A 14,175-nucleotide genomic window follows, 5' to 3' on the forward strand; every position below is an offset into this window, starting at 1 on the left:
GAAAGCTAAAGTTCGGAATAATCCTTTTGGCTGCCAAAACTGCACTTAACAAACTAGACAAACATACTTTGACGATTTATAAGCTCACATTCTAATGTGAAGGCATTGGGTTTTCACCCTGAAGAGGAAAAAAAGAGGAAAAGGAGGGGAACTTACTTTTAGCAAGAAGTTGAACAGAGCTCAGTAGGACTGACCCTCATCAGAAGTGTTTCTACGATACCTTGAGGCACTTATATGCAAATGAACGTCCATGCACATACCTCTCTGTGTTATATGCATACACATGCTCTCCCAATGTAACCGCAGCTGCCAAGTTCCTAAAATTATTTAAAGATACAAAAGTAATGTAGACATGCAAAGTCACAAGAAAAATACATTTAGAAATGGACAGCCCAAAAGATCACTTGTGATGTTAGGTCTTTGCTCTCTTTTTGGTAGGATAATCAAGTCTTTACAAGAACAGGGGACAAGGAAGCCCTCCAGAAGTGAATTTAAAAGGCTTTTCCTGAACACAAAGATAAAATACATCTATGTTTTTGCTCTATAAAAGCTGAACTAACAAGGCAGTTTAGTTCCTCTCTCCTTTTTTTTTTCCTTTGTTATACGGCAGACTGGTTTGAAGTTTTCTAAATCTTGTTATTACAAGTTCATTTTTTAGTATCTCTGTTTGTGGTTGAAATATTGAGAAATTAATGTCATTTGTTTTTATCATTCTTTTTTCTTTCTTTTACATATCTCTCTGAAAATATTTACAGTAACCAGTATCTGTCAGGTAGCCAGACATTAAACATTGGTTTTGTACAAAAACTGGTTATATTGATACCAAATGGGCTGCACTGCAATTAAGTGTTTTGAGGCAAACGAATCCCTCCTCTTCAGCTGACCTTCCACTTACCTGTCACACCAGTATATTCCACCCTGTATTCTGAACCGTGAACAGGACTTTATGAAACTGGTAAATTAGGACCACGTTTGCCTTTCAAGCAAAGAGAAGTTAAACTATAGAGTTTTAGCTGTACAGAACTAAGTATTCCCTCCAACTTGTACACAATGCACATGTATTAATTTATGCGGCTGTTTAGTTACAAGTGTTGCAAGCTGATTGTAAGTCATCAGTATGTGCCTTGTACTGTAAACTGTTATTGTAATAAATTTAATATTCATAATCCATCTGTAGATGTCTCTTGTGCTTCTCTCGCATGGGAAGAGCAAAGATAAGGCTCAATCCCAATAAAAAGCAGAATATCTAGTCCAGTTTACTTACATCAACAAGGCCTCTTGGACAAAAAGCAGAGGATTTCCTTTAGTGTCTGGAACCTCAGCCCACTGCTAAATACTCTTCCATTCCATGCCAAAGGAGGAACCAATGCACGCTGCATTTGTTTAGACAGAACAGCAAAAACAAACACACTTGGATTAAATCCTTAGCTACTCAATTAGCTGACACACAAAATGCATCCCATTTAAAGTCTCTGTAAACTGGCAGGCTTGGCATTTAATTTTACTCACATTTTGTCCCATTACTAAGTCTGGTGTTTCTCTAATATTTCATTCAGCAATCTCAAAATCTTTTTTTTAACATTAAAGTGACAAATTCACTATAAAACAAAATAAAAGGAACAGTGTTAAAAATGTAATAAAAAAACCTACAACCACTGTCAGATATCCTACTTACCTAGTTATAGCTTGGAGATGATAACTTCACTATTGAATATGAAGCTTTGGACAGACCAACAAATCTAAATTACTTCCAGTAGAATAAACAGATATGACTGTAATACACATAAAAAATTCATATACCTTATTTCCCACAAAAAAATGCAGTAAAACAACACAAGCATTAGAAAAGACCCACGCATTACATCCAGTACGTATCTTACACTTTATTTGTTTCTGTACATCAGGTCCCCAAAACCAAAGCCCACACATAAATACAAAATTCATGTCAATATGCATTTAATTTACAAAACACCACACTACGTACAGAAATCTCCTAGGTTATTATTCAGGCTGGTTTTCTTGCTCTTTTCCTACTGTCATGGGTCTGTTTCTCATTTTTGAGAGCATCACTGGGCAACAATGACTCCTGCCAAGGCCTGAGAACAGCCTTGTTGGAGCAGAACTCACTGTTTCAGCTGCTGACAGGAGCAGAGGCCGCTGGGGGGGACGTTCTCACCTCATGTTTTACCACTCCAAGGTCTGTCCAAGAATCTTCAAATACCAAGGATTCAGTACTGAAGGGCAGGGTGGACAGAGTCAGCCAAATTTAATATAAACAGATTAAGGGTGTGTATCAAGTGATCCATTAATCCATTTCAAAAGTCGTTCTTCTGTTATGCCACACACCACTTCTCAAATGAAAGCCGGGAATAAATAGCTAGGATACACTTTTATGTCTGTACAAGAGTCCATGCAGCAACGGCTGTTCCTCTTGGTTGACAGACCAAGTGTTCCTGGCCACCACAGGGACATTAATCTTCCTCCTTCTCAATGTAGGGTTTAGTACCGACACGTGCCATTTGCCTCGCCAAGTAGCGGTCCCTTGCCGACATCACTGTCTCTTCATTGCTCCGTTTGGCAAATTTGCTCATGCTCTCAGATGGTTTCTGTGCTTGTTCTTTCTCCCCTTCTCCAGCTTTACGTTTCTGCTCAGATGAAATTTCAGAGCTGGATCTTCCCTTCTCATCCACCTCTCTTTCTTTTCCCTTTCTCTCTTTTTCCAAATCAGTCTCTCCATCTTTTTCTAAAGACATAGGGGTACCTTCCCTCCTTTCTCTGTATTTCTTTTCATCACTACCATATTTCTCTCTCCTCTCCTTCACACGATCTTCTTTTTCTCTGCATTTCTCTCCTCTCTCCTTCTCTCTATCATTATACTTATCTTTACCCGTTCTTATTCTTTCCTTCTCTCGTTCCTTTTCTGAGCCCTTCACATCTCTCTCCTTTGCCTTCCTCCATTCTCTGCTATGTCCTTCCCTCTCTTTTCTTTCCTTCCCCCTTTGTTGATCATCTTGCTCCTCCCTCCTCCTGTAGTTATCTTTATTAGTGTGATCCCCATATCTATGGCGTTCTTCCTTCTCCCTTTGATGATCCCTTTCGTGGGTCCTACTTCTTTCATAATCTTTTTCCCTGTACTGCTCCTCATTTCCCCTTCTGCTTGGTCTGCTCTCTCCCCTCTTTGCAAGATGATTTGTTTGGGCTTTTGTGCGCGGCTCTTCCTCCACACTGGACGAGCTTGGTGACCTGGAACGTCTCTGGCTCTTGTGACGCTTGACCTCCTCTTCACTGCTCACAGAGCTCTCTCTCCTTTTCTTCTCTTTCAAATTTACTTTACTATCTTTATGTCTCTTATCGTCGTCACTACTATCAGCTTCTAAGTCGGTATCAGCATCTGGATTATTCTCTTTCTTAGCAGAGGGCTTCGGTCTTTGCCTTTCAGATGGGCATTTGTTCTTTTGGTTGGATTCATCATGACAACTCTCAGATTTTTCTTCCTTTATCCTACAATTTTTATGTTAAAAAAGAAAAAACAACGTTAGATAGCCTGTGATTCTGTGAAATCTCAGACTTTTCTACAAACTGACTTCTGGTTAGGACTTAAGCAAAAGATGCTGCTGAAAAGTCTAAGAAAACGACTCTATCTGTGGCTCAGGTTCCAGGAATCCAGTGCAAAGAATTTCTATTAAGTATTCATATCTGGTTTACTGGTGCATGCGAGCTGCTGAATTTATCTAGAAAAATGACTATGGCTTAGTAACTGTAGCCTCCATCTAATGATTCAAAATATATAACTTGAAACAGACTGCCAAATATTATGTAAACCACAGTAAATATAGGTTCGAATACCAGCCAGCATTGCAAGTATGACTGTCCGCTTGATACTCTTTAAATGGCATCCCACTCCTGCTTGTTTGCCTTATACTCTACCACTGATGAGCACTAGACATTTTCCAAAGAATTCAGTTAATTGGCTACATAAAGTAATCAGCTTACCCTCCCTCTGTCTAATTCTTAGTGTTCCAGTGAGTCTGGAATCACAAGCAGCCAGAAGCTGGTTAATATGTGAAAGCCTTCTGGAATCACATCCTACCTGGCTTCACGGAAGCTGCATTTAGGCATCTCTTCTTCCCCTACCGTCTGGTTTAAAAGATGTCTGTAAAATCCACTGAGATCCTTCTGTTTGGTCACATCCATGTACGCTAAAAGAAAGAAGGTAAGGTTGCATTTACTGCGACACAAACGCTCATCAAACACAGCTCACAGCTGGTAAAGACACCACCAAGACTTCCAGCTCCACCCTGGAGGTTTAAAAGCTCAGAGCAACTTGGTTTGACCTCACAGCAGACCAGGCTTTGAGCAGGAGGCTGGAACAGGTGACCTTCAGAGGTCCTCTCCAGCCTGATTTATCTTATGATCCGAGATCCTATTCTTTACACCTGTTCCTGGGACACTGTGCAGAACATCTGCAGTAAGGAGTGTAAGCACCACTGTACCCCAGGCTCACGACTCCTTCTTCAACAACTGACACGTCCTCAAAAAGTAAACATAGCAACAAAACAGTACTGACGCACAAACAGCGGAGCTTCCTCTGTTCCTTTAGCAATGTGTACAAAGGAAAATAAAGTGAGATCTGACTCAGTGTCTCCTATCTGCTCCTTTTTTAAATTTTAATTATCTCAAGCCTCACAGAAAGAGCAGATCACAATATTGTAAATCACATACAAGCCCATACTTCATTTTAAAGAGTATTACTTCAGTGTGACCCTTACCCTCGAGAGCTGCCTGTCTTCTTTCTCTTTCCTCCTCCTCAGCCCTTTCTTGCAGCTTCTTCTTATAGGCTGAAGTCACAAAAGCCTCTTTGTCAGCAAACTCTTCTCCTTCCATTTCACGCTCTTTCTGAATTTTTCTTTCCATTCTTTTTTCTTGTTCCTTCTTTCTAATCTCAGCCGCTTTGAGGATATGTTGGATGTATCTGGGCTAAAATAGGAGGAAAAAAGGTACAATGCTGAGAGAGAATTAAGGTGGCTGAGAAAACACAGACTGGGTTTGCTGGAGATGTTGAAGAACGATTGTAATGGAAGAAAACAGACAGAAGCTGGTCTAACGTATTCTCTCACTGTCTGACAGCTCACTGAAATAAACTGCCATCCCCTTTTAGAGCACTAACATGGCATGCTTCCCACCAGCAAAAGAGGTGGTTGTATTCAATTAAAACATTCAGCCCATCTTTGACTAGGATTATTTTTGCTCTGAGTGAAGTTCTATGCTTTTTGGTTTCACATCCCTTGTACAAGTCTTGCCTCTCCAGTGCTCTAAGGGAGGGGAAGTTTCCTGTTATACCCACATAACCTGAGCAGAGCTTTCAAATGGAACAGAGCCAGTGACGATGAAAATATCACTTGTCAGGATAATTCCACCATGCGTTGAAACAAGGCTGTGGAAATCTGCTCACACTTCCCTAATGAAAGTTAATTACTTTAGTCTTCTGACAGTCCTTCTGTAAGCACGCTAGTGAGCAAGGAGGGACAACTTATGTTCACTGGCTTAATAACCAAAGAGTCTTTATTATCAGAAGTAGTATGGTTGCCTCTAATTCTATGATCACACTGTAACATTCTCGTGAGAAATACACAGAAAGATGTGCTATAGGTACATCAACTGGATGGGAAACTTGTAGCCTGCCGCCCTGTAGAATGCTACTGGATCAGGACTCCGGTGTATCTGATGAACTAACAGTTTTGCTAAAATTCTTGCAAATTACCATCTTATGTAACAGGATTTGAGCACAGCGCTTGCAGGCCCCATGAGAAAATGCATTTGGGAAAGCTTAAAAGTTAATCAATCATAGTTATTCCAAACATACAGAGATAAGACAGACAGCATACATTTTCAAGTATCGACCTTTTTGTCATCTTTTCCGGATAACAAGCTGGCATTACTTTCTTTCTTCTTCTGCTGCATTTCATCATAAATACTGTCATATTCGTACACTGTAGCATCTTCCTCCAAAGCCTTCTGAATCTCTAATTTAGTCTGCAACAAAAAAGATGGGAGGAGAAGGAATAATACAAAAAACATAACCATGAATCTTGTACTATTTTCAAACATTTTATTCCTGGATTGTAATTTAAACAGATGTGTAGTATAACCCTATCCATTAGACAGGGGAAAGGCTCTGAGAATTTCAAGCCAAGTTTTAAAGAAACTCTTGTGCTGCAAAGAGCAATGCACAAAATCATAAAATTATGTTGTGTTTTTTAAAGGGTAACTCTAATTCTGAAGTTGCACAATTATGTTTCTGCAATTATTTAACAAAAGAGAAGGGATACAGTGATTTTTTAATCTGCCACAGGCACAAAGAGTCCCCACGCCATCTTACCTGTTTCATTGCTTGTTTTTTCAATGCTTCTTTCTGAAGACTTTCACCAACAGATGGCTACAAGAAGGAAATATTGCAGGAATGAAATTAATTACATTGACACAGCTCATATTATTTTTCTACCATTCTAATGAACAACTATATAGCGAGTTTCCATCTAATTCCAGACACTCAGACCATTGCTCACTTCCCATAAACATGCTAGGACTTACTTTTGTAAGTAATACTACAATCAGAAAAAATGAGACAGAGAACATTCAAAATATTCTTTCTTAGCCCACTCCAAGTGAGAGACAGTCAAGTAAAAATGGGAACTTGAAAGGGTTCCTATTCCAACTTTTTCTGGTGCTCTAACTGCTCCATGCAGACTTGAATAAAACCCACCTCTGCTTTCAATGTTAAACCTTGTGGCTGAAACACAAGGGAAATTGTGATGTGCACATTCATGGAGGAAAAACTCTGCACTGATTTGGTGATGCTCGTCACTAGAAAGCAGCCTCTCTCCTTCACGCAGCTGCAGATAAACAGGTAAGGATGGAGACCCCACTCGAGGCTTTAGAAAGCTGAGCTTGGGAGGCAACAGCAACACATAGAGAGTCCGCTGTGGTATCAGGGACCACACTCTGCATACAGCAGCTTGCTGATTATTTGGACTAGAACTGAATCTAATCTACTATTTATTTATGCAGCTGGTTGGCTGGTGGGCTGGGGAAGTGGACAGCAGATTAATTACTTTAAAACAGTCTATAGGAATCCTGGCTTCATTCATTTAGTGTTTAACTTGAGCTTTAAAGATCGAAGAGCTAATGTTGAGAAATATTTAATATACTGTACTTCATTTTTAAGCCATAAATGAGTCAGTATAAATTTGTTAATATAAACAACTACTTTAAGTTGGCAGCAGAACACACAGCAGCGTTACACAGAAGACCCAGACTTCCTGCTGGCTCTTGGGGAAGAAGACGGTTCTCTGCTCAACATATCAAGGGTCATCACTGAAGGTTTCCTTCATCAGACACTCTCACATTGGTTTTACAGAAAGGTACCTGAACAGTAAGGAATCTCCCCTGCATTATGCCCGAAAGCAAGGGCCCAGTAAAAGATAAAACAGCTTCTGCAGTTATTTTTACACAATAAGCTTTATTCCACCAAAATACCTGAAACACTGCTTAGACTCTTGTCCTTGTCTCCCTACATGAAATAAACATGTTGATCTACAAAGATTACATAAACACAAAAGTAATATATAACCCTCATTATTGTACATCTAATTGTAAAGATGTCCACCTGTACTTTGTTTGTCTGGTGGCAGTAAGTTTACAAAAAACAAACACCTTCTCTAGTGGTTTATGGTGGACAATTTCCTGTTGTGCCATGAGCTCTGACAGATGAGAACTGCCTGTTCTTTCGTATTGTTTTTACTTATCAACTGCCCATTTATTAGAGGCCCTATAAACTCAGCAATCTGTCTCATACTTGCTCTTTCCCTGCAGTCAGGCTATTCTTCTGAAGCACAAAGCTTAGAGTTTAATATTTTCTAGAAGGAGAAAATGTTTTAACCCTCTCCTGTGCAACTACACAGAGCCCATGCAAACCAAGAAATTCTTAGAAATGAGACTCCACAGTCTACCGGGCCTACGAGACCATGAACGATACCTTGTGCACAATGGAAAAGGTTGAAAAGAAGAAGAAAATATAGTAATAAAATAAACTACCCCAATCTACTACCATTTCTCACTGTTCTCTCCCATTTCTTACCCCCTTCGGGTATCTTAAGTGCTTGAACTACCTTCTTATTTTTATCCCGCAGGTAAGGACCCCTTGTAAGTTACTTCTTAAAATGCCTTATTTACGTTGCTCCTCCATAGGCAAAGAAGAACATTCAAGCTATTGAGCAATGGTTTTGGTTTGTCTCAGCTATGTTCAAATCGTGACAGTACGTCAACAATTTACAGCTTTATACAAAAAAGCTAAATTTGAAGTTCTGAGGCTGAGAACGTCTTGTAAAAAATGTCACAACTACTGTAACAGATGCTCTCAAAGTACGTGTGAGATGCCTGACTTATTTTTCCCCCACTGACTGCCAGAAGTATGAGACCAACAAATTCTGACCTAATAGCTATTACTAATGGAGTTCCTCACATTACCTGCATAGTCGGCCTCCTAAGGAAACCATTTGTGGTTGCTACCAAAACCCCAGGGTGGTACTCACTGCTAGACATCACTCCATCCCTTTTTTAAAACCAAAAGATGCTTCTGCTCTAACACAATCTGTTATGAAAGACCCATCTGGGGGGCTTTGCCCTTTAACTCTGCCCTTTTGAATTCTCTACCTGCTGTTTTGCAGTAGACATAAAATAAATTACCTTTGTTTAAAACGAAATACATTTGAAAGGGAAATGAAATCCTCCAGTGATGTCAGGCGGATTATATGCAGTTTGATTTTAATCTCTCACTACAACCATCTAGTTTTAACTGGATTTGCAGGAAAATATTTGACCAAAGAGCAACAGCAGAATAATTTGGAGATCTATTTGATCAGCAAGTAAAAGAAGAACAGAAAACTCAGCCGGTTTAAAAAATGCAAAGTTTATATTTATATTGAGCTAGCCAGTCCAAGAACACTTTATTGTGAAAGAGTGAGAAACAGGCACTTCCGGAGCAATATTTATGTCTCTGATTTTAGGTGTCTACTTTAGAAGGAAATAATCTGTGCCCCAGAAGTACCTGCATCTCTACTGACTGTACAGGAGCTCAAGGAACTCAGGTGTAGATACCTGCCTGTGTTTCTACAGATCTCGCCCCAAGTTTGTGGCCCTGTGTGGTTCAGTCTCTGAAAGGCTGAGATGTGACTCCACTCACTTCATTCTCCTCACATCAGCTAAGGAATCTCAGACTGTGAGATCTTTGGATTCATGGTATCAAAATATCTTAAAATGAGCTACTTACACTCCATGTATATGTATCTAGCAGTGAATCGTTAGGGCTTGCCCTCATAGAGACCTATATTATCCAGTATGGCCTGGGCACAAACGCTCACTAAATGTACATGAGACTCAAGCCTTCACAGGGAAAATTAAAAAAAAAAATCAGGTCAGGCAACAAATTAATCCCACTTCATACACTCCACAAGCTGTGGCTATGAGTAGATTAAGAGAAATAACATGAAGAACAAGTCACGTACAGAATGAGCTTTCCTGGGCATTCCCTCCTGGCTTCCAGCAACCCGGAGTTTAGGGACTTCCTGAATGGGAGGATGCACCTGGACCATTGTTTGACGCCAGGAGCATCCCTTAATTTGACTCATCATTTCTGAATCAATTTTTATTTTTGGCCACGCCACAATATCCTGTGGCAATGAGTTCCACAACTTAATTATACATTGTATGGAGAAAAAGCCCCAACTCCCTTTTGTTCCGATTAAACAAGTTACTTCGTAATTCCATAATATACCCTACTGCTCATATTATGGGAAATGGCAAAATCACTTTACTTTCTGTGAATCATTCTTGTTTTTACGTACACCCTCTCAAGCTATTCCCCAGCACTTCCATCTCCTCAGTAACCTCTTTTCTAAGAGCCCCTTTAGACTACTTGGTCTTATGAAAACTGTTGCATAAAAGCTGGTTATCAACAATACTCATCACTTTGCCAATCCTTTTAGTCAGACTGTATCCTTTGGTAAGTTGCAAAGTGAATAGAAGGATCCGTATGCAAAACAACAACAGGATATAGTTTTCTGCTTGTTTTCAGTTTCTTCCTCTGTGCCTGCTTAAACATTCCACTTTTCTTTTAGATGGCCACTGAAAAAACCCACCAAATGAAGCTGATACCCTCACAGCACTATCCACACCGACTCCTCGATCTCTCTCCTGAATTAGCACCTGCTGTGGTCTATGTACAGTTATTTTTTCAGCTACACTTTGCATCCCGTAGCAACGAATCAGTTTTGAAAGGCTGGTGAGGTACAGGAATGTATGCTGGCTCATTCTGATACAATCAGGAAACAGAAATTTAATCTGCTGTACCATAGTGAGATTTTTAACTAAATTCCAAAGATAAAACAGAACGTGGAACAGTGCACTGGGAATACTGACAAGCCAGCTCTGAAAATGTGACACAAGCATAAAGGAATAATATTTTTGGCAAAAAAATGGTTACATCACAAAAAACAGCACCCAGAATGGAAACTTACTTCTAACAGATCACAGTTTGTTGTTGTAACATCTACTCTCTCCAACAGGCTCTCCTAGGGGTAACAACCTCATCTCCAGTTTTTAAAGACAGCAACAACTGCTCATTATGAAGGCAAGTAATTCAGAACTATATTGGCTAGAAGTAACTCTGATCACCTGTTCTACTTTTTCCCAGTCAATATTGTATTTATTGTATTTCAAGAGAATTTCCATCCCAGATGTTCTGTTTCTTATGAACAAACTCAAAGATCATCTTCATCAGCAACTAACACCCATGAGTGTGCTTAGCCACGGAAAAGCAAAACCAACAACAAAACTCAACTTTCAAATTCCTTCAGCAAAGAAACAGGCAAAATCTTAATGAAAAATGCATAGTAACATCAAAAAAAAAAAGGGGGGGGAGCAAAAGTTTGGTATCTACTATATAATCACAGACCAAGTCAGGTGTGCAGATTTCCCAGCACAAACTTTTATTAGAGTTCAGTTAAAAATACATAATCTCCAGACATTTGAGATGTAGTTCTGACTGATAAGGTAGCAGACAGGAAATGAAACCCCTCCCAAATGCTGCTCCTTATCTTGAAAAGCTCTGAAATGATTATTGAACTAATAAAGTAATTTTGCTTTTTTTAAAAAATGATCTTCTTCGATAAAGGCAGTTATGAGATTATTACTTTTTGCTGGGTATGTACCATACTGATGAGCATGACAACTTTTAAGAGTTACTCTGGTAGTGCATCTGTCAGCCCTTCCGAAAGGGAGGATACCTGGTCTGTTAAGCTAGAAGTTAGCAGGCAGTATCACACATTATTGTTATTAGAATTATTAGCATTCGTTATTTTGCTTTAATGTTTAGGTACTAAAAGAAAATAAGAAGAGAAAAAACACAAGATAGCCCCATACTCAGGAATGTTGACAGTCCTCCTGCGCAATGTTTAATGACAAGAGATTAATTCAAGCTCAACCCTGGGATCTGGAAAATGTGGGGTCAGTCCCCTGATGTAGAGAAAGACACCAAATCCCAAACTGAGGGGGAAAGTGCTCCTGCCCATGAGGACGGCGGATCCACTGTCATCTCTGTTAGCTGTATTTAAAGGAAAGCCCCTCTGTAGAGCTATGAGCTCAAATGGAGGGACAGACCTGAGAGCACTGAAGAAAGAGATGGGACTGAAGATGTGTTCCTGTCCTCTGTGTTTCCTCTAAGTACCATAAGCCCCACGGAGGCAGTTCCATGTTAAGTGCTTCTTTAGGAGCCAGATACTGTTAACTCTTGCAACCAAGCTGCCACTTGTGATCAACTTTTGCAAGAGCTGACAGAAAGTAACTAACAATCAAGTCACCACATCCATGTAACTTGCCCTACAAAAACCACAGATCATATTTCACACCCAAATCCAAAATGACAACACACACATCCAAGCTGATGTAGGCATTAAGGATTATAAACAAATATATTACAGAATATGGAGCAAATTTCAGAAGAAAATTGTTGAACTGACCTCTTCATCAGAGTCATCTGCAAACACTGAGAGCTTCTTCGAAGCAAGATTTTTCTGTGGCAATTTTTTGGGCATAATGAGTCCATATCTAGGGAAAAAATTAAAACATTTCTTACAACAAAACATATACCATGCTCCAAAACAAAAATCTACCATTCATAATTTTAGCAATAAAAGATCAGCGCCAACACAACATATGAAGTACAGATGTGAGCAGCATTTCCAGCAGTGCGCTCAGCCTTGCCACACTTGACAGCTTCTCCCAGAGCCATCCCTGTCTTTTTGCATGCAAAGTTTCTGGATCCCATGATTCCTAAATTGGGCCACAAATCCCTCTTGCCCTGAGTTCTCTAAGCGATTTTTTTTTTCCTCCCTTGGAGAAATAAGAAAATATTACAGTTTAACCTCCAGAGATTTAGTCTCAGTTTACACTAGACATTATTCTGTAAATACGTTTGCTGGGGCAATAAGAAGTTCACCTATTTTGCACGGCAACATTAACCACCAATCCACAAATACAGCCAGAGCAAAAGATGTATAGTCAGTTTATGTCATGCAGAGATTGATTAACTACAGATGCAGAACTCTTCTGCTGACACAGCCAATGTCTGTGCTCAGAAACACTCCCTATGTGTTCGGTAACGATCTCCAAATCAGGAATTTCTTCCCCACCTGCCTTTCCCTGAGTCCATCACTGAGTAAACAGCTCGTCCCAACCTTTAGCGTTGAGCTGGAGATCCCCATGATGCCGTGGGTCCTACATCATCATAGTGACGAACAATTTGCTTCCGTGTGTTCTGAACCCGCCCCAACCGCTGCCCCTGACCCGCCGCGGGGACCAGAGAACCGACCCACGGGGAGCCGGGAATCGAACCGCAACCCCGGCGGGAACCGACCCGCGGTCCGGCCGGGCCCCGCCAGGCCGCTGCGCGGGGAGGCAGCAGCTGCCCCGCGGGTTGTGTAGGAATCCTGAGGAGATTCTGCTTCCTAAGAGTGAAATCTCCGCCCCGCAACACCGCAGCAGCCTCCGGTGCCCTCCCACTGTTTGGGGTTTTGTTTTTAAGAAACACAGTTTAAATTCAGGCCAGCACAGCGAGGCTACACGGGAGCTGTACGTCAGCCCCCCTCCTGCGGCCCGGGCGGCTGGTTGTGTCAGAGCTCGGCCCGAGCCAGGGCCGCGTGTCCGCCCGCCCTCAACGGCGGCCCCAAGCGCCCCCCAGCCGCTGCCCCGCGGAGCCGGGCCCGGTCGGACCCTCCGTCCCGAGGCGCCCGGCGGCGGGAGCCCCCAGCCCCCGCTCCACCGCCACTCACTGCTTGCCCAGCGCCGCCATCTTGTCCCGGCCGCCGCCGTCGCCAGGTAGAACCACCCGCCGTTCCGCGGCCGCAGATTCCTCACGGCCGAGCCGCCGCCTCCCTCGCCCCCGAGCCTCCCGCCGCCCCGCGCGGTGGTCCCGCTCCGGAGGGGAAGCAGAGAGCCGGCGGAGAGCACCGGAGGCGGGGATGAGTTTTTTAACGGCTCCTTGGTGAGTGGCGAAAGTGCCGATACGGAAGGGCTGTTGCGGGCGGGCTGCGTCGCTCTGGGGGCAGCGGAACGGAACCGAACGGAACCGAACCGAGCCGGAGCCGCCGGCAGCTCCTCAGGCCCCGGCGGCGGGAAAGGCCCTCGGAAAAGCCCCCGGGCCGCCCGCCCCGCGGCAGCCGGTGGCCGCTGCTGCCCCGGGCCAGGGGGTGAGAAGCCAGCGAGCCCCCGCCAGTCATCAGCCACCCGGAGACATCGCTTGTTGCTGACTAAAGAAAGAAACAGGAGTTTAATTTCCCAAATATTTATTTAAAAAGTGATTCTGCCAAAAGAAACGTTATTGGAAAGATGAAATCTTGCAGCCGACAGTTCAGTGGGCTATAATCTCAAGCTTCATCCCAATAAGAAAGCTGGTGGGGTTTTTTTTGCTATAATGAAAAGTGTAGGGCTTCTCTGCAACACGTTCAAAAGAACTTTACAAAATGCTGATTAACCACCTTCACTTAAAATTATACCTAAAAGGTAATTTAAGGAAACTGAATCTTGAAAAATTTTGCTGTATCATTTATGAGTATTGTAGCT

At 41.9% G+C, this 14,175-nt stretch overlaps 1 protein-coding gene across 2 annotated transcripts; it reads right to left on the reverse strand.

Moving 5' to 3' along the window:
- Nucleotides 1–1,868: 1,868 nt before the first annotated feature.
- On the reverse strand, nucleotides 1,869–13,443 carry NSRP1 (nuclear speckle splicing regulatory protein 1). Of its 2 annotated transcripts, XM_080357286.1 has the most exons (7): nucleotides 13,386–13,443; nucleotides 12,075–12,162; nucleotides 6,380–6,436; nucleotides 5,902–6,033; nucleotides 4,770–4,977; nucleotides 4,091–4,199; nucleotides 1,869–3,501 (listed from the first exon to the last, which is right to left on the reverse strand). In XM_080357286.1, the coding sequence occupies exons 1-7, from the start codon at nucleotides 13,403–13,405 to the stop codon at nucleotides 2,472–2,474; spliced, it is 1,644 nt and encodes a 547-aa protein (XP_080213412.1). In that variant the 5' UTR covers nucleotides 13,406–13,443; the 3' UTR covers nucleotides 1,869–2,471. The 2 variants fall into 2 exon arrangements, with proteins under 2 accessions (XP_080213412.1, XP_080213413.1); XM_080357287.1 differs by lacking the exons at nucleotides 6,380–6,436; nucleotides 12,075–12,162; nucleotides 13,386–13,443 and having other exon boundaries at nucleotides 5,886–5,993.
- Between the last annotated feature and the right edge of the window lie 732 nt (nucleotides 13,444–14,175).

The sequence above is a fragment of the Nesoenas mayeri genome, assembly GCF_963082525.1.
Source record: "Nesoenas mayeri genome assembly, chromosome: 20".
In the NCBI taxonomy this organism is placed as follows: domain Eukaryota; kingdom Metazoa; phylum Chordata; class Aves; order Columbiformes; family Columbidae; genus Nesoenas; species Nesoenas mayeri.